The sequence below is a fragment of the Hypanus sabinus genome, unplaced genomic scaffold, assembly GCF_030144855.1.
Source record: "Hypanus sabinus isolate sHypSab1 unplaced genomic scaffold, sHypSab1.hap1 scaffold_1052, whole genome shotgun sequence".
NCBI lineage: Eukaryota > Metazoa > Chordata > Chondrichthyes > Myliobatiformes > Dasyatidae > Hypanus > Hypanus sabinus.
This window is the reverse complement of record NW_026779106.1, coordinates 43,926-69,861: the sequence shown is the minus strand read 5'-3', so window position 1 is coordinate 69,861 and position 25,936 is coordinate 43,926. Positions and strand designations below refer to the sequence as shown.

The following is a 25,936-nucleotide window of genomic DNA, read 5'->3' as shown; positions in this document are numbered from 1 at the left end:
GCTGGTGGGAGGGCGCGGAACTGTTCATGGCCTGGGGACTGGCCTCTCCCTGGACTGACAGGCTGGACTATCACCTAGTCCCACCGACCTGCACTCAGCCCACAACCCTCCACTCCTTTCCTGTCCGTACACTGCCGGGAGACTGTACCATCGATTCCTGGACGTCATCGCTCAGGGTCTTGGACTACATATTTGTGTTTTCTTTCCCCAAGTGAGAAAACGTTCTTTCTTTGCTGTTGTGAATCATGTTACTCGTTATTTTTGAACATTTTCTTACTATTTTGAATGATGTTACTCTCTATTTTTGAATGTTTGCTCGCTATTTAGAATGTTTTGCGTCATGGCCCCAGAGGAACGCCACCTCGTACAGCTGAACAATGGTGCTAGGAAGCCTGGGAACCCAGTAGAATTTTATTTATTAATTTAACCAGTTTATTTAACTGTTTAACCAGTTTTAGGACTTACATGAAGATCTGATTGCCTTTTAGGCCACACTTATGCAGAAATAGTGAAAGTTCTACAGGGTTTACAAACTCTCTGGCATGTTTGAATGATGAGTAAACTTGATTTGATTTTAATTGGTCACATGGCCGACATGGACTCGTTGGGCCAAAACAGCCCTGGTGGATCTCAAATTTAATAACAGAATAAATTAATTATTGTCCTGGACGCTAAGAGAATCAGAAGGTACTTGGCCGTTTGAAGGGATCTATGGATTAGGAGTCTATCAGTGCGATTCATTCCCCTTGCTTGTGGCTTCATCCCTCTTTTCCAGTGCTGATGAGGGGTCTCGGGCCGAGACGTCGACTGTTCATCCCCCTCCATAGACGCTGCCCGGCCTGCTGGCTCCTCCCGGCCGCTCGCGTGCGCTGCTCGGAACCCGCGGAATCTCTTGCGTTTGGCCTTCGAAGTGCGACGCCTCCCCACGCCTCCCGCCGCATCGGGCGACAAGCTCGCCGCTTTGCTCGAGGTCCGGACTGGATGCCCCTACGTCACGTTTCACTGGCCCTGCACTCACTCCATCCGTGACCTTCGACTATCTTCCTCAGTGACTGTGTCGACCGTACACCCTTCTACATTTTCACCCCAGAAAACAGATTTAAAGATCAGCTTTATTCCTTACACGTTCCTAGAAAACTCGAAACGTACAGCGAGAAGAGTCACCCCCCCCCCCCCCCCGACGACTAACTTGTGCTGGGGCAGCCCGCAAGTGTCACCTCGCTTTTGTCGCCAAGACGGCTGACACGGGTCACGAACGCATCCATCTCCCCCCGGGTCCCACGGTCAGCAGGACCCCCCCCCCCCCCCAGTAGCAAAGGGGGAGGTCAGCGAGGGACGCAGCTGACCCTGATTGCCCGCGGAATCCGCGTTCCCTCGCGGAGGGGCGGTGCACGAGGAGGGCTTGGGCTGTGGGCGCAGTCGTGCCTGGTGCGGCCCCACCCTGCCGCAGGACAGCTCCCGATATCAGTCCGGCACCCCAGCTGTTCGATGGTGCAGGTGCTCAGAGAATATAGGTTCCTCTTCCCCTCCTCCCCTTCCTTCTCGTCCTCCCTCTCCTCCATTTGCCCTACGTCCCCTCCCTTCCTTCTCTCTACCTCCTCCTCCCAGTTATACTTTCCTCCCACCTCCCTGTTCCCCCTCCCTCCCCTTTTCCCCTTCCCCATTCCTCTTCTCTTCACCTCCTCTCCTTCCCCTCTCTCCTCCCCATGCCACTCCCCCTCACTTTCCCCTCCTCTCCTCCCCTTCCACTAACCCTCTCCTCCCCTTCCCATCCTCCCCGCCGCCTTCCCTACCCCTCTCCCCAGCCCATCCTCCCCTTCCCCTCCTCCTCTGCCCCCACCCCCCACTCCCCCATACCACTCCCCGTCGCCTTCCCCTCCTCCCCTCCCCATTCCCTCTCTCCTTCCATTCTTCCCTCCCCCTCCCCTTCCCCTAACCCTCCTCCCCTCTCCCCTTCCCTCCCCCCTCCGCTTCCCCTCTCCCCTCCTCCGTGCCACTCCCCCTCACTTTCCCCTCCTCTCCCCTTCCACTAACCCTCCCCTCCACCTCCCCTCCCCTCTCTCCTTCCCCTCATCCTCTCTTCTTCCCCCTCTTTCTCCTCTCCCCACCCTCCTCACATCCTCTCCCCCTTCCTCTCTCCCTTCTCCCCCTTCCTCTCTCCCTTCTCCCTTTTCCCCTGTCCCCTCTTCCCCATTCCCCCTCCCTTCCCCACATCTCCACTGGGGGCTGTGACAGGTTTTCCGATGGAAAATCCCGGCGATTCTGGACAATGTTTCTCACCCTCTGCATGCCACCTTGGCTGAACGGAGGAACACTTTCAGTGACAGACTGAGACAACTGCGCTGCTCCAAAGAGCGATATACGAGGTCACTCTTACCCTCGGCCATTGGGCTCGATAATGAGTGAAATTTCCTCAGGAATCAATAACGTATCTGTCCATCTATCTCCTCCTCACATCCTCCTTCCCTATCCCCTTGCACACACCCTCCTCAAGCTCCTTCCTCGGCTCCCTTTCCCAGTGGGCCAGGACGATGGTGGGCGGGGCCTATCTGATCCAGCCTCCCTGTGGTAAAGCCACACCCTCACGGTGGGCGGGGCCTATCTGATCCAGCCTCCCTGTGGTAAAGCCACACCCTCACGGTGGGCGGGGCCTATCTGATCCAGCCTCCCTGTGGTAAAGCCACACCCTCACGGTGGGCGGGGCCTCTGATCCAGCCTCCCTGTGGTAAAGCCACACCCTCACGGTGGGCGGGGCCTATCTGATCCAGCCTCCCTGTGGTAAAGCCACACCCTCACGATGGGCGGGGCCTATCTGATCCAGCCTCCCTGTGGTAAAGCCACACCCTCACGGTGGGCGGGGCCTCTGATCCAGCCTCCCTGTGGTAAAGCCACACCCTCACGGTGGGCGGGGCCTCTGATCCAGCCTCCCTGTGGTAAAACCACACCCTCACGATGGGCGGGGCCTATCTGATCCAGCCTCCCTGTGGTAAAGCCACACCCTCATGGTGGGCGGGGCCTATCTGATCCAGCCTCCCTGTGGTAAAGCCACACCCTCATGGTGGGCGGGGCCTATCTGATCCAGCCTCCCTGTGGGAAAGCCACACCCTCACGGTGGGCGGGGCCTCTGATCCAGCCTCCCTGTGGTAAAGCCACACCCTCACGGTGGGCGGGGCCTATCTGATCCAGCCTCCCTGTGGTAAAGCCACACCCTCACGGTGGGCGGGGCCTCTCTGATCCAGCCTCCCTGTGGTAAAGCCACACCCTCACGGTAGGCGGGGCCTCTCTGATCCAGCCTCCCAGTGGTAAAGCCACACCCTCATGGTGGGCGGGGCCTCTCTGATCCAGCCTCCCAGTGGTAAAGCCACACCCTCATGGTGGGCGGGGCCTCTCTGATCCAGCCTCCCTGTGGTAAAGCCACACACGATGGGCGGGGCCTGTGATCCAGCCTCCCTGTGGTAAAGCCACTCCCTCACGGCGGGCGGGGCCTCTCTGATCCAGCCCTGTGGTAAAGCCACACCCTCTCGGTGGGCGGGGCCTCTCTGATCCAGCCTCCCTGTGGTAAAGCCACACCACGGTGGGCGGGGCCTCTGGTCCAGCCTCCCTGTGGTAAAGCCACACCCTCACGGTGAGCGGGGCCTCTGATCCAGCCTCCCTGTGGTAATGCCACACCCTCACGGCGGGCGGGGCCTCTGATCCAGCCTCCCTGTGGTAAAGCCACTCCCTCACGGCGGGCGGGGCCTCTCTGATCCAGCCTCCCTGTGGTAAAGCCACACCCTCACGGTGGGCGGGGCATCATTTGGGCCATCCTCCCTGTGGGTGGAGCCTTGCCAGTGGGTAGGCATTCTCTCACCACCCCCCCCAGGATCTGTCTTGGCCTACCTACCATCTTCTCTCACCGTGCAAGGAGCCTTGGTCAGCGGACAGCCCCTTCTCTGCCATGGGTGGGGAGGCTACCACAGCTGGCAGGGCTTCCCTGAAGATGGTGTGGAGTACTCTGTTCCCTCCCTCTCAGCGAGGTGAGCCCTCATTGAGGGCCTCCCTCAGCCGGGCGACCCCACTTGGTACTCGGGCCCTTCTGATCCGATCGCTGGGAGGGTGGGGTAGCCCCCGGCAAGTTCTCACTTCTGACTCTCTCCGTCTTTCCCTTCTCCCCCTTCCCCACCCCGCAGCGGCTCTCCGAGCTGATGGAGGAGCGGGAGCGGGGCCCGAACGAGGCCTGGCCCCACGGGGCCCTGCCCTCCATCCACGGGCCCGCGGACACCCCCCGGAACCTGACCGTCCAGCTGGCCGACTCCAGGGCCAAGCTGCGACGCCTGCGCCAGGAACTGTGAGTAGCAAGGGGCCGTCCTGGCGGTGGGGTGCGGGTTACGACAGAGACGAACGCCGTGTGGGGGGCAAGGGGAGCCTCAGCAAGTCAGGAGCCATCGATGGAGAGGAGTAAACGGTCGACGTTTCAGGCCGAGAAGATCTGAGGGAATAGCTAGAGGGGGTGGTGGGGGGAGCAAACTGGAATGGTTGATCAGATTAACTGCTGGGGTGGGGAGGGGGAAGGAACCTTTCAGATGCCACGTGGTTATAGCGCTTATAAGAACAGGAAAACAGATTATTATCTGAACGGTGGCCAATTAGGAAAAAGGGAGGTGCAACGAGACCTGGGTGTCATTGTACACCAGTCATTGAAGGTGGGCATGCAGGTACAGCAGGCGGTGAAAAAGGCAAATGGTATGTTGGCATTCATAGCAAAAGGATTTGAGTACAGGAGCAGGGAGGTTCTACTGCAGTTGTACAAGGCCTTGGTGAGACCACAGCTGGAGTATTGTGTGCAGTTTTGGTCCCCTAATCTGAGGAAAGACATTCTTGCCATAGACCGAGTACAGAGAAGGTTCACCAGATTGATTCCTGGGATGGCAGGACTTTCATATGAAGAAAGACTGGATCGACTAGGCTTAAACTCACTGGAATTTAGAAGATTGAGGGGGGATCTTATTGAAATGTATAAAATTCTAAAGGGATTGGACAGGCTAGATGCAGGAAGATTGTTTCCGATGTTGGGGGAGTCCAGAACGAGGGGTCACAGTTTAAGGATAAAAGGGAAGTCTTTTAGGACTGAGATGAGGAAAAACTTCTTCACACAGAGAGTGGTGAATCTGTGGAATTCTCTGCCACAGGAAACAGTTGAGGCCGGTTCATTGACTCTATTTAAGAGGAAGTTAGATATGGCCCTTGTGGCTAAAGGGATCAGGGGGTATGGAGAGAGGCAGGTACAGGGTTCTGAGTTGGATGATCAGCCATGATCATACTGAATGTCGGTGCAGGCTCGAAGGACCGAATGGCCTACTCCTGCACCTATTTTCTATGTTTCTATGTTTCTTTCCAGAAGGGGGGGCTTGCCATGCGGGTGATGTCCACAATGATTATCTTTTTCCTTCCCTGTCCGCCCCTTCGGCCCGGACACCGTCAGGCCCTGCGCCGCTGACCTGTTCCGGTTTGCGGCAGCTTCTGTACGGCCAGCGTGGCGGCGCTGTCTCCGATGGGTGGAGGGGATTCCCTGGGGGACGAGAGACGCTCCAGCTCAATTGAGAGCTGCGCCTGCATTCCGGTCTCGGTGGACGGTAGGCCGTGGGGCTCTCGGCCCGAAACGTCGACTGTTTGCTCTTCTCCAGGGACGCTGCCCGGCCTGCTGAGCTCCTCCAGCATTTTGTGCATGTGTGTTGCGTCAGATAGCGGGCAGACTCGACGCGGGGGGAGGAGGGAGCGGCTGAAGAGCAAGTTCCAACCTCCCCCGCCCCCGTTTCTTCTCTCCTGCGCGGGTGTGAGACTGAAGGCCGCCTCTCTGTGCATTTAGGGAGGAGAGGGGTGAGAAACTCCACGACTGCAAACAGGAGCTGCAGGAGCTTCAGGCGGAATTCAAGGCTCTACAGAAGCAGGTACTGGCCCTCGGAGGGGTTGAGGGGGGGGGTTTGCACACGGTCCCTGCCCGTCACGGAGTTTGCGGTTCAGACACGCTCCTTTCAGCTGCGCTGATTGACAGTGAGGGGCCCTCAGTCCCAGGCTGGCCCATCAGCCACATTATACACCAACCCCACATTCTGCCCCTCGCCCACACACGAGGGGGGCAATTACCTCACTGGTACCACCACCCCCGAGGAGCAGACTGGAACTATGTTAGATTCGAACCCGGCTCTCCAGGGAGTCAGATGATTTTTCTTTGTTAAATCTGAGGTGGATAAATTCCACATGATCGTCTGTCGGGGAGATTCCCGGATGGGCGGCTGATCCAGTCATCATCGTCCCGCCGTTCTGTTTTTGGGTTAATTGCAAAGTTGAAATAATGATTGCACTTAAAAGTGGGATTTGGTGAGCTCCTCTGCACGCCCGGGGTCAGTCACAGAGTAAATCTCCCTCCACACCGTCCCATCACACACTCCCGGGTCAGACACAGAGTGAATCTCCCTCCACACCATCCCATCACACACTTCCGGGGTCAGACACAGAGTGAATATCCCTCCGCACCGTCCCATCACACACTCCCGGGGTCAGACACAGAGTGAATCTCCCTCCACACCGTCCCATCACACACTCCCGGGGTCAGACACAGAGTGAATCTCCCTCCACACCATCCCATCACACACTTCCGGGGTCAGACACAGAGTGAATATCCCTCCGCACCGTCCCATCACACACTCCCGGGGTCAGACACAGAGTGAATCTCCCTCCACACCGTCCCATCACACACTTCCGGGGTCAGACACAGAGTGAATCTCCCTCTACACTGTCCCATCACACACTCCCGGGGTCAGACAGAGAGTGAACCTCCCTCCACACCGTCCCATCACACACTCCCGGGGTCAGACACAGAGTGAATCTCCCTCCACACCGTCCCATCACACACTCCCGGGGTCAGACACAGAGTGAATCTCCCTCTACACTGTCCCATCACACACTCCCGGGGTCAGACAGAGAGTGAACCTCCCTCCACACCGTCCCATCACACACTCCCGGGGTCAGACACAGAGTGAATCTCCCTCCACACCGTCCCATCACACACTCCCGGGGTCAGACACCCTCCACACCGTCCCATCACACACTCCCGGGGTCAGACACCGGGTGATGCCGCCAGTCTCAGTGCCCTCCCCTCCTCCCTACCTACCCCCGCAGAACCGTGAGCTGGTGCTGGAGGCTCGGATGGCGCAGAGCTATCGGGACGAGGTGGACGTACTGCGGGAGAAGGCCTCCCGGGTGGACCGGCTGCAGAACGAGGTGAAGGCCTACAAGGAGCGACTGAACAGCATCGAGTTCTACCGCGGGAAGGCAGAGGTACGTCTCCAGGCAAGAGCAGCTGGGTGGGCAAATGGGACTGGGGGAAGGGCATAATATCCTCTCGCCCCCAGCGATCTGGTCCGACCTTCACCCCGGGGCCATTCCCAGTCTGTGGAGTCGTGCTGTGTGCCGCCAATCCCGACCCTTAATCTGCCCTCTGTATTATATTGCAGAGCGCTCCTAGTTAACATCAGAGAATGTATACAACCCGAAATTCTTCATGATAACTACACTGAATTACAGTAAATATATGTATAGAAATACAAAACAGTTAAATAACTAGTGCAGAAAGACAAGGAATATGTAGTGAGGTGGTGTTCGTGGGTTCAATGTCCATTCTGGAATCGGATGGCAGAGGGGAAGAAGCTGTTCCTGAATCGTTGAGTCTGTGTCTTCAGGCTCCTGTACCTCCTCCCTGATGGCAGAGGGGAAGAAGCTGTCCCTGAATCGTTGAGTGTGTCTTCAGGCTCCTGTACCTCCTCCCTGATGGCAGAGGGGAAGAAGCTGTTCCTGAATCATTGAGTGTGTGCCTTCAGGCTCCTGTACCTCCTCCCTGATGGCAGAGGGGAAGAAGCTGTTCCTGAATCGTTGAGTGTGTGTCTTCAGGCTCCTGTACCTCCTCCCTGATGGCAGAGGGGAAGAAGCTGTCCCTGAATCGTTGAGAGTGTGTCTTCAGGCCCCTGTACCTCCTTCCTGATGGTAACAGTGAGAAGAGGGCACGTCCTGGGTGGTGGGGGTCCTTTCTGAGGCACTGCTCCTTGAAGATGACCTGGATACGACGGAGGCCGGTGCCCGTGATGGAGCTGACTGAGTTTACATCTCTCCGCAGCTCACTTCGATCCTGTGCAGTAACACCACCCCCCAAACGTCATACCAGATAATGATACAGCCGGTCAGACTGCTCTCCACAGAGAAATTTGCAAAGTCTTTGGTGACAAACCAAATGTTGGCCTCTTTATCCCATCCTCTGCAGGGTTATTTTACCTTTTCACGTTATGAGCCATGTCGTATGACATCATCATTATGTGCTGTGTCGTATGATATCATCATTAGCCGCTGTCATATGACATCATCAGTACGTGCCGTGTCCTCTGACCTGGGCGATCATGGTCTTTCCATGACCCTGACTGTTCCTGGCAAATTTTTCCACAGAAGTGGTCTGCCATTGCCATCTTCCGGGAACTGTCTTCACAAGACGGGTGATTTCCCCCCAGCCATTATCAACACTCTTCAGAGATTGTCTGCCTGGCGTCAGTGGTCACAAAACCAGGACTTGTGATCGGCAGCGGCTGCTCGTACGACCGTCCACCACCTATTCCCATGAATCCACCCGATCGGGGGGCTAAGCAGGTGCTACACCTTGCCCAAGAGTGACCTGCAGGCCAGCGATGGAAGGGGTGCCTCATACCTCCACTGATCGAGATGTATCTGCACCGCGATTCCTTGCCCAAGAGGGCAGTGATGGGTCCCCTGGTGCATCTATCACCCCTCAGGAAGGACTGCTCGATTCCCTTGCTCCCTCCACCCCGCCCCCCCGGCCCCGGTTTTCCCCTCAGCCCAGCAAGCAGGCATTACCTGGGTCACGAGCTTCACCCCGCAGTCTCCGCCCCGGTACGCCCGGTGTCGAGCGGAGAGGGCAGCTGTCCTGATGACTGGGCTGGGTCCGAGGCGTCGGCCCGACCTCCTGGCCCTCTCCCAGCCCCTCCGGATGGGCACCTCGGCCGGTACGGGATGGGGATGTGGGGGCCGTGTTTCTGCACCCTGTGGCTCTAACCCCACCCCACAGTGGCAGGCCTGTCCCTTCCTGTGAGGGTGGGGGGCGGAGCTGTATCTGGGGGTAGCGGGTGTGGCGGGGGGGATCTTGTTGTGTGTAGATCGGTCATGGCAGGTCCTCCCCCCACCCCCGGCGGGAGGGCAGCTCCTGGGAGGCTGGGGTGGGGAGGTGGGGAGGTGGGGGGAAGCGACGGACGGGATTCCTAACGTGTCTGCCTCCATCAGGAGGAGAGGGAGTATAACCAGGCTCTGCTGGAGACCAAGGCGCTGCTGGAGGAGCAGCTGGAAGCCGCCCGCGCCCGCTGCGACAAGCTGCACCAGGTGGAGATGGAGAATCTGATGCTGCGGTCCGCCCTCCGCGACCTGGAGACGGTGAGAACGCACAGCGCCAGCTGGAGAGCAGAGAGCCCACAATGTGGTGCCCAGCTTTGAACCGACTCTAAAATCAGCCCAACCCTCCCCTCTACCTCATCAGTGTCGTTATGCACTGTGTCACATGACATCATTATGTGCCATGTCATATGACATCACCTGTGTCGTATGACATCATCATTACGTGTCGTGTGACATGGGTGACCATGGCCTCTCCATGATTGTTCTTAGAGCCAGAGAACATTACAGCACAGAAACAGGCCTTTCGGCCCTTCTTGGCTGTGCCGAACCATTTTTCTGCCTAGTCCCACTGACCTGCACCCGGCCCATATCCCTCCATACACCTCTCATCCATGTACCTGTCCAAGTTTTTCTTAAATGTTAAAAGTGAGCTCGCATTTACCACTTCATCTGGCAGCTCATTCCACACTCCCACCACTCTCTGTGTGAAGAAGCCCCCCCCCCCTGATGTTCCCTTTAAACTTTTCCCCCTTCACCCTTCCCCCATGTCCTCTGGATTTTTCCACCCCGGCTCGCATTCGCTCTATCTATATTGCCAAATTTTTCCACAGAAGTGGTTTACCACTGTGTCCTGGGCAGTGACTTCACAAGACGGGTGATTTCCCCCCACCCAGCCATTATCAACACTCTTCAGAGATTGTCTGCTTGGCGTCAGTGGTGACAGAACCAGGACTTGTCATCTGCACCGGCTGCTCGTACGACCGTCCACCACCTGCTGTCATGGCTTCACTGACCCTGATCGGGGCCCGAGGGTGACCTCCAGGCTGGCGGAGGGAAAGAGCGCCTCACACCTCCCCTGGTAAAGGCGTAGCTCCACCCTCCTACATGGCCCTCCAATTTGCCTTCCATCCATCTTAAATTCCCCTAATGCCCCTGCCCCTGGAAGAGCATTCCGCGCACCCACCACTCTTCGTGTTTAAAAAAAAGATGTCTGACATCTCCCATATCCCGTCCCACACCCCCTCGTGCTGGCCATCTCCGCCCTGGTGAGAAGTCTGGGTGTCCGCTCGATTCATTTATTTACCGAGTCACAGCACCCAGCAGCTCACCCACTCAACACGAGGACAATTTACACTGACCGACCAACCTGCCAGCTGTTTGGATTTGAACCCATGCAGTTCACAGGGAGAAGATACAAATTTCTTACTCGGCTCTTGAGCTCCAGAGCACCCCAGACTGTAATGGCTACCCTCTCTTGTATGCCTCCCGTCCTCCTTTGCTCCCGAGAGAAAATCCCTGGCTCACTCGGCCTACGTGCTCTCCAATCCCGGGGAATCTCTGAAGCTTCCACACTGAGGTGGCAGGGCTCCAAGTGTGGCCGAGCCAGGGTGCGAGGTCACCTCACAGCTCTCGAACTCAATCCTCACCACATGAAGGACAACAGACCACGGGCCTTCTTAACCACTTGTGAGGGAACTATGGAGGCGAAGCCCATCGTCTCTCTACTCCTCCACACCGTACTCTGTACGTTAACCCTGTATGGTCGTCCCTCGGTATCCGCGGATGCTCAAGTCCCTTATATAAAATGGCGTAGAATTTACATATAACTGACGCACATCCTCCCATATACTTTAAATCGTCTCTAGATTACTTATAATACCTATTACAATGTAAATGCTATGTAAGTAGTTGTTATACTGTATTGTTAAGGGAGTAATGACAAGAAACAATACGTGTTCAGTACAGACGCAACCATCGTAGCTCTCCTGGGAACGCTGGTGTTGCCTCGGATCAGCCGATCCCGATTCCCCCGTGATCTTTAAGTTCCTGAGGCTGTAGCGCTTTACATGGCTAGCCCGCCATCCCTGACTAGCCTTAAACTCCTTCCTCGCGCTCACCACACAAGTAGTGACCGAACGAGACGCGAGGCGAACAGTGCTCAAACGACGGGTGTCAGAGGGAGAGACTGACGATCTGTGAAATGGCAGGAGGCTACACGTCAATTCACTCAGCGTAGTGCTCGGCGCGCGGCAAGTTCAAGTTTTGCTTTTTGGAACTTCCTGGAATTCTTTTTCCCGAATATCTTCGATCCACGGTTGGTTACGGAGGGCCGACTGTACTCTGAATGTGTTGGGGGGGGGGGGGGTGTGGCAACATGGTGGCGTAGCGGCCAGCACGACACTTTATGGTACCGGCGACCCGGGTTCGGGGTCCCGCCGCTGCCCGTGAGGAGTTTGCACGCTCTCCCCGTGACCGCGTGGGTTTCCTCCCGCAGTCCGACGACGTCCCGGTTGCCAGGTTAATCGGTCGCTGTAAATCATCCTGTGATCAGGCCGGGGCTAAATCGGTGGTTTGCCGGGCAGTGGGTTCGAAGGGCTTACTCCACGCCCAATCTCAATCACCACACAACGGGGAGAGGGCGGGCGGAACTGTGTGCAGTACTCCAGGTGTGGGAGGGAGTGGAGATGGGTCGGCCACACCCGACAATCACTCGAATGAAATCCACAAGGCAAGAGAAGAGGAGGTCGCCCAAAGCAGACCTGGAGGCGTAGGCCTTTGGATGAACTGAGAGCCGCCGGCCAAACTTGGGAGACTGCAGAAACATCTGCTGGAGATCGCAGGAAGTGGAGGACTTTTGTTGAGGCCCTGTGCTCCATAAGGAGCGAAAAGGATTAAAGTAAGTACTCCAGGTGTGGCCTGACAGAGTTTTCAAAAAGCCGCGACACAACTTCCTGACCTTTCAACTCAACGCCTCGACGATTAAAGGCAGAGGACCCTTCTCAGCAACCTTATCGATCTGTTCAGCCGCTTTCAGGGCGCGATGAACTTGGAGCCCAGGGTCCCTCTGCGCAGCAACACTGTTACCGGCCTGCCCTTAACAGCAAACCTTGAGTCCAAGGAAGCTCGCAGACCAGTCCGATATTGTCAGATCGCGCCCCGAGGATTATTGGCTCTATCAGTAGTTGAGGTCACTGGTGAGGCCTGAGCTTGAGGTTTGGGCTCCTCATCTAAGAAAAGATGTGCTGACATTGGAGAGGGTCCAGAGGAGGTTCACAGGGATGATTCCGGGAATGAAAGGGTTATCATACGAGGAACGTTTGATGGCTCTGGGTCTGTACTTGCTGGAATTCAGAAGGATGAGGGGGTTGAAAGGCCCAGACAGAGTGGATGTGGAAAGGATGTTTCCCGTGGTGGGGGAGTCTAGAACAAGAGGGCACAGACAGACTAGATGTGGAAAGGGTGTTTCCCATGGTGGGGGAGTCTAGGACAAGACAGACTAGATGTGGAAAGGGTGTTTCCCATGGTGGGGGAGTCTAGGACAAGAGGGCACAGACAGACTAGATGTGGAAAGGGTGTTTCCCATGGTGGGGGAGTCTAGGACAAGAGGGCACAGACAGACTAGATGTGGAAAGGGTGTATCCCATGGTGGGGGAGTCTAGGACAAGAGGACACAGACAGACTAGATGTGGAAAGGGTGTTTCCCATGGTGGGGGAGTCTAGGACAAGAGGACACAGACAGACTAGATGTGGAAAGGGTGTTCCCCATGGTGGGGGAGTCTAGGACAAGAGGACACAGACAGACTAGATGTGGAAAGGGTGTATCCCATGGTGGGGGAGTCTAGGACAAGAGGACACAGACAGACTAGATGTGGAAAGGGTGTTTCCCATGGTGGGGGAGTCTAGGACAAGAGGGCACAGTCTCAGGATAGAGAGGCGTCCTTTTCAAAACAGAGAGGCGGAGAAATTTCTTTAGCCAAAGGGTGATGAGTTTGTGGAATTTGTCACTACAGGCAGCTGTGGAGGCCGGGTCGTTGGGAGTATTTGAGGCAGATTGATCGGTCCATGACTGGACGTGGCATCAGTTACGGGGAGAAGACCGGGGGCTGGGGTTGAGGAGGAGATAGGAAAAGAGGATCGGCCGTGATTGAATGGCGGAGCAGACTCGATGGGCCAGACGGCCTGATTCTGCTCCCAAGTCTTTCGATCTTGTGGCTATTTGTGATCTTGTAGCTATTTGCCTAGTCAGAGTCAGCTCCCACGGCGTTAATTTTGGGTGCCTGCGATCCCTGTCATCAGGAGCTTTTGGAGCACCCTTGCCTGAGCAGCTGAATCGGGTTTAATACCGGGTGAAATTTGTTAACTTTGCGGCAGCAGTACGATGCGACACATGATGATAAAGAGAAAGCTATGACTATCAGTAAGAATATTTATTAATTAGTTAAATTAAATAAATAGAGGGAAAAAAAGTAGTGAGGTAGCATTCATTGGTTCCATGTCTGTTCAGAAAGCAGATGGTCGAGGGGAAGAAGGTGTTCATGGGATCCCTCCCCGGTAGGATTAAACCTCAAAGGAAATATTATCAGACTCAAAGCACTGAAGGAGACAATGTCATTGTAATAATTGAAACTGTGTTCAGTCACGATCTGTTACCGTTGGTCTTAGGGGTGTGAAAAATGTGCACTGTGCTTTGACAGGGCCCCTCGGGGAACGCCTGCTGGTCGTGATGAAAGAGGATTTTTCTCTCACCTGCTTCGGTGACTCAGATCACAGTCACAACAGGATCACGATGCTGTGCCGACTCGTTAGCCTCCTCCGCCGTCAATTGAACCCTTCCCTCCCACACAGGCCGAAACCCCGAGTGCCCTGCTGAGGAGTCTCTCTGATGCCTCCAAAGCATCTTGCCTCTGCCACCGTCCCCCGGCGCTGCGTCCCGCTTCGAGTCGCAGAGAAATACAGCACGGAACCATCGAGCCCGTGCCGGACCGCTTAGACTGCCTACTCTACTCCCATCGACTTGTACCGGGACCACAGCCCTCCGTACCCCGACCATCCACGTCCCTATCCAAACTTCTCTCAAACATTGAAATCGAGCTCACAACCCCCACTCGTGCCAGCAGCTCGTTCCACACTCTCACTGCCCTCCGAGTGCAGAAGTTTCCCCTCATGTTCCCCTTCAACTTCTCACTTTTCACCCTTAACCCCCGACCTCTGGTTGTCGACCCACCCAACCTCAGTGGAAAAAGCCTGCTTGCATTTACCCTATCTATACCCCTCGTAATTTTGTATACCTCTCTCAAATCTCCCCTCAATCTTCTACATTCCAAGGAACGAAGTCCTAACCTATTCAATCTTTCCCTATAACTCAGGTCCTCCAGACCCGGCAACATCCCTGTACATTTTCTCTGTACTCGTTCAACCTTATTGACATCGTTCCTGTAGGTCAGTGACCAAAACTGCACTCAATACTCCAAATCAGACCTCACCAACGTCTTGTACAAATTCGACATAACATCCCATCCCCTGTGCTCACCCCCAATGTGCCAAAAGCTTTCTTAACGACCCTATCTACCCATGACGATGTGAATTATGGGCCTTAAAAAGACAACCTACCCCTGACGCATCCCGTAAGCCTTCTTCCTCTCTTAGAGGATGTCCTCTGGTTTTGACCCCTGCCTCCCAAGGAAAGGGGCACTGGCTGTCCACTCTGCCAAATACCCAAAGCCGTTAGCCTCGAGTGTGAGGAGTGCCGATCTCAATCAATGTGGCGCCTTGCTTCGCTAGTTACCAGACTCCTGAACAGAGCTCTTTGCAGGCCAAAGGTGACCTCTGATCTTGCAGTCTGACCCATCGTGGCTCCCGGCACCTTGTTGTCTTCCTGCACTGCACTCTCTCTGTCACACTCTGGTCCGTGTTCTCTTTCTCCCTCTCCCTCCTGCTTTCAAACGACCCCCCCTACAGTTGGTTAGCGCCACGCCTTTCCCTTGTAACGGGGTTTGCGCGTTGTCCCTGTGACCAAACCTGCAGGTTCCCTGGGTCACCGGGGATGTACCGGAGAGCGTCAGCACCGGGCACGGGCCGCCACTTGCGATTTGATTTGGTGCGTTTCCCTGGGCACGTGACAGATGACCATATACCTTCTGCCCGGTGTAAGATGAGGGAGAATGTCACAGGGAGGACGTACAAACTCCTGACAGGCGTTGGCGGGAATCGAACCACGGTCGCCTGCTCTGTAAACCCGTTGTACTAACTGCTACGCAACGCGACTCGCCCCAGATTATAATTAATTATAATCGTCACGTGTACAGAGATGTAGTGAAAGGCCGTCAAGACAGTTAATCGAATTAATTAATAGTGCTCAGAATGTTAACTCGAATAACACTTGTGAACTCCTGGGCGCCGGTTTCACAAAGGTTTCCTCCCCCGTTTCAGGAGCGGGAGAATGACAGGCAGAGGATCGAGGAGCTCCTGGACGTCAACCTCAGCCTCAAGGCCGAGCTGAACGAGAGACTGGACAAGGCGACAGAAACAATGTGGACTGCCAGGCCGCTCTCCGAGGAGCTCACGCACGGGGAAGGTAAGGGTCCAACGAAAGCTGGACACCGTCCCATCACACACTCCCGGGGTCAGACACCCTCCACACCGTCCCAACACACACTCCCGGGGTCAGACACCCTCCACACCGTCCCATCACACACTCCCGGGGTCAGACACAGAGTGAATCTCCCTCCACACCGTCCCATCACACACTCCCGGGGTCAGACACAGAGTGAAGCTCCCTCCACACCGTCCCATCACACACTCCCGGGGTCAGACACAGACTGAAGCTCCCTCCACACTGTCCCATCACACACTCCCAGGGTCAGAGACAGAGTGAAGCTCCCTCCACACCCTCCCATCACACACTCCCGGGGTCAGACACAGAGTGAAGCTCCCTCCACACCGTCCCATCACACACTCCCGGGGTCAGACACAGAGTGAATCTCCCTCCACACCGTCCCATCACACACTCCCGGGGTCAGACACAGAGTGAAGCTCCCTCCACACCGTCCCATCACACACTCCCGGGGTCAGACACAGACTGAAGCTCCCTCCACACCGTCCCATCACACACTCCCAGGGTCAGAGACAGAGTGAAGCTCCCTCCACACCCTCCCATCACACACTCCCGGGGTCAGACACAGAGTGAAGCTCCCTCCACACCGTCCCATCACACACTCCCGGGGTCAGACACAGAGTGAATCTCCCTCCACACCGTTCCATCACGCACTCCCGGGGTCAGACACAGAGTGAAGCTCCCTCCACACCGTCCCATCACACACTCCCGGGGTCAGACACAGAGTGAAGCTCCCTCCACAACGTCCCATCACACACTCCCGGGGTCAGACACAGAGTGAAGCTCCCTCCACAACGTCCCATCACACACTCCCGGGGTCAGACACAGGGTGAAGCTCCCTCCACACCGTCCCATCACACACTCCCGGGGTCAGACACAGAGTGAAGCTCCCTCCACACCGTCCCATCACACACTCCCGGGGTCAGACACAGAGTGAAGCTCCCTCCACACCGTCCCATCACACACTCCCGGGGTCAGACACAGAGTGAAGCTCCCTCCACACCGTCCCATCACACACTCCCGGGGTCAGACACAGAGTGAATCTCCCTCCACACCGTCCCATCACACACTCCCGGGTTCAGACACAGAGTGAATCTCCCTCCGCACCGTCCCATCACACACTACCGGGGTCAGACACAGAGTGAAGCTCCCTCCACACCGTCCCATCACACACTCCCGGGGTCAGATACAGGGTGAAGCTCCCTCCACACCGTCCCATCATACACTCCCGGGGTCAGACACAGAGTGAAGCTCCCTCCACACCGTCCCATCACACACTCCCGGGGTCAGATACAGGGTGAATCTCCCTCCACACCGTCCCATCACACACTCCCGGGGTCAGACACAGAGTGAATCTCCCTCCACACCGTCCCATCACACACTCCCGGGGTCAGACACAGAGTGAATCTCCCTCTACACCGTCCCATCACACACTCCCGGGGTCAGACACAGAGTGAATCTCCCACCGCACCGTCCCATCACACACTCCCGGGGTCAGACACAGAGTGAATCTCCCTCCACACCGTCCCATCACACACTCCCGGAGTCAGACACAGAGTGAATCTCCCTCCGCACCGTCCCATCACACACTCCCGGGGTCAGAGACAGAGTGAAGCTCCCTCCACACCGTCCCATCACACACTCCCGGGGTCAGACACAGAGTGAATCTCCCTCCACACCGTCCCATCACACACTCCCGGGGTCAGACACAGAGTGAAGCTCCCTCCACACCGTCCCATCACACACTCCCGGGGTCAGACACAGACTGAAGCTCCCTCCACACGGTCCCATCACACACTCCCAGGGTCAGAGACAGAGTGAAGCTCCCTCCACACCCTCCCATCACACACTCCCGGGGTCAGACACAGAGTGAAGCTCCCTCCACACCGTCCCATCACACACTCCCGGGGTCAGACACAGAGTGAATCTCCCTCCACACCGTCCCATCACACACTCCCGGAGTCAGACACAGAGTGAATCTCCCTCCGCACCGTCCCATCACACACTCCCGGGGTCAGAGACAGAGTGAAGCTCCCTCCACACCGTCCCATCACACACTCCCGGGGTCAGACACAGAGTGAATCTCCCTCCACACCGTCCCATCACACACTCCCGGGGTCAGACACAGAGTGAAGCTCCCTCCACACCGTCCCATCACACACTCCCGGGGTCAGACACAGACTGAAGCTCCCTCCACACTGTCCCATCACACACTCCCAGGGTCAGAGACAGAGTGAAGCTCCCTCCACACCCTCCCATCACACACTCCCGGGGTCAGACACAGAGTGAAGCTCCCTCCACACCGTCCCATCACACACTCCCGGGGTCAGACACAGAGTGAAGCTCCCTCCACACCGTCCCATCACACACTCCCAGGGTCAGACACAGAGTGAATCTCCCTCCACACCATCCCATCACACACTCCCGGGGTCAGACACAGAGTGAATCTCCCTCCACACTGTCCCATCACACACTCCCGGGGTCAGACACAGAGTGAATCTCCCTCCGCACCATCCCATCACACACTCCCGGGGTCAGACACAGAGTGAATCTCCCTCCACACTGTCCCATCACACACTCCCGGGGTCAGAGACAGAGTGAAGCTCCCTCCACACCGTCCCATCACACACTCCCGGGGTCAGACACAGAGTGAAGCTCCCTCCACACCGTCCCATCACACACTCCCGGGGTCAGACACAGAGTGAAGCTCCCTCCACACCGTCCCATCACACACTCCCGGGGTCAGACACAGAGAGAACCTCCCTCCACACCGTCCCATCACACACTCCGGGGGTCAGACACAGAGTGAATCTCCCTCCACACCATCCCATCACACACTCCCGGGGTCAGACACAGAGTGAATCTCCCTCCACACCGTCCCATCACGCACTCCCGGGGTCAGAGACAGAGTGAAGCTCCCTCCACACCGTCCCATCACACACTCCCGGGGTCAGACACAGAGTGAATCTCCCTCCACACCGTCCCATCACACACTCCCGGGGTCAGACACAGAGTGAAGCTCCCTCCACACCGTCCCATCACACACTCCCGGGGTCAGACACAGACTGAAGCTCCCTCCACACTGTCCCATCACACACTCCCAGGGTCAGAGACAGAGTGAAGCTCCCTCCACACCCTCCCATCACACACTCCCGGGGTCAGACACAGAGTGAAGCTCCCTCCACACCGTCCCATCACACACTCCCGGGGTCAGACACAGAGTGAATCTCCCTCCACACCGTCCCATCACACACTCCCGGGGTCAGACACAGAGTGAAGCTCCCTCCACACCGTCCCATCACACACTCCCGGGGTCAGACACAGACTGAAGCTCCCTCCACACCGTCCCATCACACACTCCCGGGGTCAGACACAGAGTGAAGCTCCCTCCACACCGTCCCATCACACACTCCCGGGGTCAGACACAGAGTGAATCTCCCTCCACACCGTCCCATCACACACTCCCGGGGTCAGAGACAGAGTGAAGTTCCCACCACACCGTCCCATCACACACTCCCGGGGTCAGACACAGAGTGAATCTCCCTCCACACCGTCCCATCACACACTCCCGGGGTCAGACACAGAGTGAATCTCCCTCCACACCGTCCCATCACACACTCCCGGGGTCAGACACAGAGTGAAGCTCCCTCTACACCGTCCCATCACACACTCCCGGGGTCAGACACAGAGTGAATCTCCCTCCACACCGTCCCATCACACACTCCTGGGGTCAGACACAGAGTGAAGCTCCTTCCACACCGTCTAATCACACACTCCCGGGGTCAGACACAGAGTGAAGCTCCCTCCACACCGTCCCATCACACACTCCCGGGGTCAGACACAGAGTGAAGCTCCCTCCACAACGTCCCATCACACACTCCCGGGGTCAGACACAGAGTGAAGCTCCCTCCACAACGTCCCATCACACACTCCCGGGGTCAGACACAGGGTGAAGCTCCCTCCACACCGTCCCATCACACACTCCCGGGGTCAGACACAGAGTGAAGCTCCCTCCACACCGTCCCATCACACACTCCCGGGGTCAGACACAGAGTGAAGCTCCCTCCACACCGTCCCATCACACACTCCCGGGGTCAGACACAGAGTGAAGCTCCCTCCACACCGTCCCATCACACACTCCCGGGGTCAGACACAGAGTGAATCTCCCTCCACACCGTCCCATCACACACTCCTGGGGTCAGACACAGAGTGAAGCTCCTTCCACACCGTCTAATCACACACTCCCGGGGTCAGACACAGAGTGAAGCTCCCTCCACACCGTCCCATCACACACTCCCGGGGTCAGACACAGAGTGAAGCTCCCTCCACAACGTCCCATCACACACTCCCGGGGTCAGACACAGAGTGAAGCTCCCTCCACAACGTCCCATCACACACTCCCGGGGTCAGACACAGGGTGAAGCTCCCTCCACACCGTCCCATCACACACTCCCGGGGTCAGACACAGAGTGAAGCTCCCTCCACACCGTCCCATCACACACTCCCGGGGTCAGACACAGAGTGAAGCTCCCTCCACACCGTCCCATCACACACTCCCGGGGTCAGACACAGAGTGAAGCTCCCTCCACACCGTCCCATCACACACTCCCGGGGTCAGACACAGAGTGAATCTCCCTCCACACCGTCCCATCACACACTCCCGGGTTCAGACACAGAGTGAATCTCCCTCCGCACCGTCCCATCACACACTCCCGGGGTCAGACACAGAGTGAAGCTCCCTCCACACCGTCCCATCACACACTCCCGGGGTCAGATACAGGGTGAAGCTCCCTCCACACCGTCCCATCATACACTCCCGGGGTCAGACACAGAGTGAAGCTCCCTCCACACCGTCCCATCACACACTCCCGGGGTCAGATACAGGGTGAAGCTCCCTCCACACCGTCCCATCATACACTCCCGGGGTCAGACACAGAGTGAAGCTCCCTCCACACCGTCCCATCACACACTCCCGGGGTCAGATACAGGGTGAAGCTCCCTCCACACCGTCCCATCACACACTCCCGGGGTCAGACACAGGGTGAAGCTCCCTCCACACCGTCCCATCATACACTCCCGGGGTCAGACACAGAGTGAATCTCCCTCCACACCGTCCCATCACACACTCCCGGGGTCAGACACAGAGTGAATCTCCCTCCACACCGTCCCATCACACACTCCCGGGGTCAGACACAGAGTGAATCTCCCTCCACACCGTCCCATCACACACTCCCGGAGTCAGACACAGAGTGAATCTCCCTCCGCACCGTCCCATCACACACTCCCGGGGTCAGAGACAGAGTGAAGCTCCCTCCACACCGTCCCATCACACACTCCCGGGGTCAGACACAGAGTGAATCTCCCTCCACACCGTCCCATCACACACTCCCGGGGTCAGACACAGAGTGAAGCTCCCTCCACACCGTCCCATCACACACTCCCGGGGTCAGACACAGACTGAAGCTCCCTCCACACTGTCCCATCACACACTCCCAGGGTCAGAGACAGAGTGAAGCTCCCTCCACACCCTCCCATCACACACTCCCGGGGTCAGACACAGAGTGAATCTCCCTCCGCACCGTCCCATCACACACTCCCGGAGTCAGACACAGAGTGAATCTCCCTCCGCACCGTCCCATCACACACTCCCGGGGTCAGAGACAGAGTGAAGCTCCCTCCACACCGTCCCATCACACACTCCCGGGGTCAGACACAGAGTGAATCTCCCTCCACACCGTCCCATCACACACTCCCGGGGTCAGACACAGAGTGAAGCTCCCTCCACACCGTCCCATCACACACTCCCGGGGTCAGACACAGACTGAAGCTCCCTCCACACTGTCCCATCACACACTCCCAGGGTCAGAGACAGAGTGAAGCTCCCTCCACACCCTCCCATCACACACTCCCGGGGTCAGACACAGAGTGAAGCTCCCTCCACACCGTCCCATCACACACTCCCGGGGTCAGACACAGAGTGAAGCTCCCTCCACACCGTCCCATCACACACTCCCAGGGTCAGACACAGAGTGAATCTCCCTCCACACCATCCCATCACACACTCCCGGGGTCAGACACAGAGTGAATCTCCCTCCACACTGTCCCATCACACACTCCCGGGGTCAGACACAGAGTGAATCTCCCTCCACACCATCCCATCACACACTCCCGGGGTCAGACACAGAGTGAATCTCCCTCCACACTGTCCCATCACACACTCCCGGGGTCAGAGACAGAGTGAAGCTCCCTCCACACCGTCCCATCACACACTCCCGGGGTCAGACACAGAGTGAAGCTCCCTCCACACCGTCCCATCACACACTCCCGGGGTCAGATACAGGGTGAAGCTCCCTCCACACCGTCCCATCACACACTCCCGGGGTCAGACACAGGGTGAAGCTCCCTCCACACCGTCCCATCATACACTCCCGGGGTCAGACACAGAGTGAATCTCCCTCCACACCGTCCCATCACACACTCCCGGGGTCAGACACAGAGTGAATCTCCCTCCACACCGTCCCATCACACACTCCCGGGGTCAGACACAGAGTGAATCTCCCTCTACACCGTCCCATCACACACTCCCGGGGTCAGACACAGAGTGAATCTCCCTCCGCACCGTCCCATCACACACTCCCGGGGTCAGACACAGAGTGAATCTCCCTCCACACCGTCCCATCACACACTCCCGGAGTCAGACACAGAGTGAATCTCCCTCCGCACCGTCCCATCACACACTCCCGGGGTCAGAGACAGAGTGAAGCTCCCTCCACACCGTCCCATCACACACTCCCGGGGTCAGACACAGAGTGAATCTCCCTCCACACCGTCCCATCACACACTCCCGGGGTCAGACACAGAGTGAAGCTCCCTCCACACCGTCCCATCACACACTCCCGGGGTCAGACACAGACTGAAGCTCCCTCCACACGGTCCCATCACACACTCCCAGGGTCAGAGACAGAGTGAAGCTCCCTCCACACCCTCCCATCACACACTCCCGGGGTCAGACACAGAGTGAAGCTCCCTCCACACCGTCCCATCACACACTCCCGGGGTCAGACACAGAGTGAATCTCCCTCCACACCGTCCCATCACACACTCCCGGAGTCAGACACAGAGTGAATCTCCCTCCGCACCGTCCCATCACACACTCCCGGGGTCAGAGACAGAGTGAAGCTCCCTCCACACCGTCCCATCACACACTCCCGGGGTCAGACACAGAGTGAATCTCCCTCCACACCGTCCCATCACACACTCCCGGGGTCAGACACAGAGTGAAGCTCCCTCCACACCGTCCCATCACACACTCCCGGGGTCAGACACAGACTGAAGCTCCCTCCACACTGTCCCATCACACACTCCCAGGGTCAGAGACAGAGTGAAGCTCCCTCCACACCCTCCCATCACACACTCCCGGGGTCAGACACAGAGTGAAGCTCCCTCCACACCGTCCCATCACACACTCCCGGGGTCAGACACAGAGTGAATCTCCCTCCACACCGTCCCATCACACACTCCCGGGGTCAGACACAGAGTGAAGCTCCCTCCACACCGTCCCATCACACACTCCCGGGGTCAGACACAGACTGAAGCTCCCTCCACACCGTCCCATCACACACTCCCAGGGTCAGAGACAGAGTGAAGCTCCCTCCACACCCTCCCATTACACACTCCCGGGGTCAGACACAGAGTGAAGCTCCCTCCACACCGTCCCATCACACACTCCCGGGGTCAGAGACAGAGTGAATCTCCCTCCACACCGTCCCATCACACACTCCCGGGGTCAGACACAGAGTGAAGCTCCCTCCACACCGTCCCATCACACACTCCCGGGGTCAGACACAGACTGAAGCTCCCTCCACACTGTCCCATCACACACTCCCAGGGTCAGAGACAGAGTGAAGCTCCCTCCACACCCTCCCATCACACACTCCCGGGGTCAGACACAGAGTGAAGCTCCCTCCACACCGTCCCATCACACACTCCCGGGATCAGACACAGAGTGAATCTCCCTCCACACCGTCCCATCACACACTCCCGGGGTCAGACACAGAGTGAAGCTCCCTCCACACCGTCCCATCACACACTCCCGGGGTCAGACACAGAGTGAAGCTCCCTCCACACCGTCCCATCACACACTCCCGGGGTCAGACACAGAGTGAAGCTCCCTCCACACCGTCCCATCACACACTCCCGGGGTCAGACACAGACTGAAGCTCCCTCCACTACGTCCCATCACACACTCCCGGGGTCAGACACAGAGTGAAGCTCCCTCCACAACGTCCCATCACACACTCCCGGGGTCAGACACAGGGTGAAGCTCCCTCCACACCGTCCCATCACACACTCCCGGGGTCAGACACAGAGTGAAGCTCCCTCCACACCGTCCCATCACACACTCCCGGGGTCAGACACAGAGTGAAGCTCCCTCCACACCGTCCCATCACACACTCCCGGGGTCAGACACAGAGTGAATCTCCCTCCACACCGTCCCATCACACACTCCCGGGTTCAGACACAGAGTGAATCTCCCTCCGCACCGTCCCATCACACACTCCCGGGGTCAGACACAGAGTGAAGCTCCCTCCACACCGTCCCATCACACACTCCCGGGGTCAGATACAGGGTGAAGCTCCCTCCACACCGTCCCATCATACACTCCCGGGGTCAGACACAGAGTGAAGCTCCCTCCACACCGTCCCATCACACACTCCCGGGGTCAGATACAGGGTGAAGCTCCCTCCACACCGTCCCATCATACACTCCCGGGGTCAGACACAGAGTGAAGCTCCCTCCACACCGTCCCATCACACACTCCCGGGGTCAGATACAGGGTGAAGCTCCCTCCACACCGTCCAATCACACACTCCCGGGGTCAGACACAGGGTGAAGCTCCCTCCACACCGTCCCATCATACACTCCCGGGGTCAGACACAGAGTGAATCTCCCTCCACACCGTCCCATCACACACTCCCGGGTTCAGACACAGAGTGAATCTCCCTCCGCACCGTCCCATCACACACTCCCGGGGTCAGACACAGAGTGAAGCTCCCTCCACACCGTCCCATCACACACTCCCGGGGTCAGACACAGAGTGAATCTCCCTCCACACCGTCCCATCACACACTCCCGGGTTCAGACACAGAGTGAATCTCCCTCCACACCGTCCCATCACACACTCCCGGGGTCAGACACAGAGTGAATCTCCCTCCACACCGTCCCATCACACACTCCCGGGGTCAGAGACAGAGTGAAGTTCCCTCCACACCGTCCCATCACACACTCCCGGGGTCAGACACAGAGTGAATCTCCCTCCACACCGTCCCATCACACACTCCCGGGGTCAGACACAGAGTGAATCTCCCTCCGCACCGTCCCATCACACACTCCCGGGGTCAGAGACAGAGTGAAGCTCCCTCCACACCGTCCCATCACACACTCCCGGGGTCAGACACAGAGTGAATCTCCCTCCACACCGTCCCATCACACACTCCCGGGGTCAGACACAGAGTGAAGCTCCCTCCACACCGTCCCATCACACACTCCCGGGGTCAGACACAGAGTGAAGCTCCCTCCACACCGTCCCATCACACACTCCCGGGGTCAGACACAGAGTGAAGCTCCCTCCACACCGTCCCATCACACACTCCCGGGGTCAGACACAGACTGAAGCTCCCTCCACTACGTCCCATCACACACTCCCGGGGTCAGACACAGAGTGAAGCTCCCTCCACAACGTCCCATCACACACTCCCGGGGTCAGACACAGGGTGAAGCTCCCTCCACACCGTCCCATCACACACTCCCGGGGTCAGACACAGAGTGAAGCTCCCTCCACACCGTCCCATCACACACTCCCGGGGTCAGACACAGAGTGAAGCTCCCTCCACACCGTCCCATCACACACTCCCGGGGACAGACACAGAGTGAATCTCCCTCCACACCGTCCCATCACACACTCCCGGGTTCAGACACAGAGTGAATCTCCCTCCGCACCGTCCCATCACACACTCCCGGGGTCAGACACAGAGTGAAGCTCCCTCCACACCGTCCCATCACACACTCCCGGGGTCAGATACAGGGTGAAGCTCCCTCCACACCGTCCCATCATAC

General features: G+C 57.7%; 1 protein-coding gene across 1 annotated transcript in view; it reads left to right on the top strand.

Moving 5' to 3' along the window:
* The first annotated feature begins 3,730 nt into the window (after positions 1-3,730).
* Positions 3,731-25,936, top strand: part of LOC132386193 (girdin-like) — a 65,958-nt gene continuing 43,752 nt past the window's right edge. The window contains exons 1-5 of the mRNA XM_059958476.1: positions 3,731-4,327; positions 5,846-5,927; positions 7,159-7,317; positions 9,319-9,465; positions 15,637-15,781. Coding sequence (XP_059814459.1) covers positions 4,185-4,327; positions 5,846-5,927; positions 7,159-7,317; positions 9,319-9,465; positions 15,637-15,781 — 676 coding nt within the window. The 5' untranslated portion in view covers positions 3,731-4,184. The remainder of the gene's footprint in view (positions 4,328-5,845; positions 5,928-7,158; positions 7,318-9,318; positions 9,466-15,636; positions 15,782-25,936) is intronic.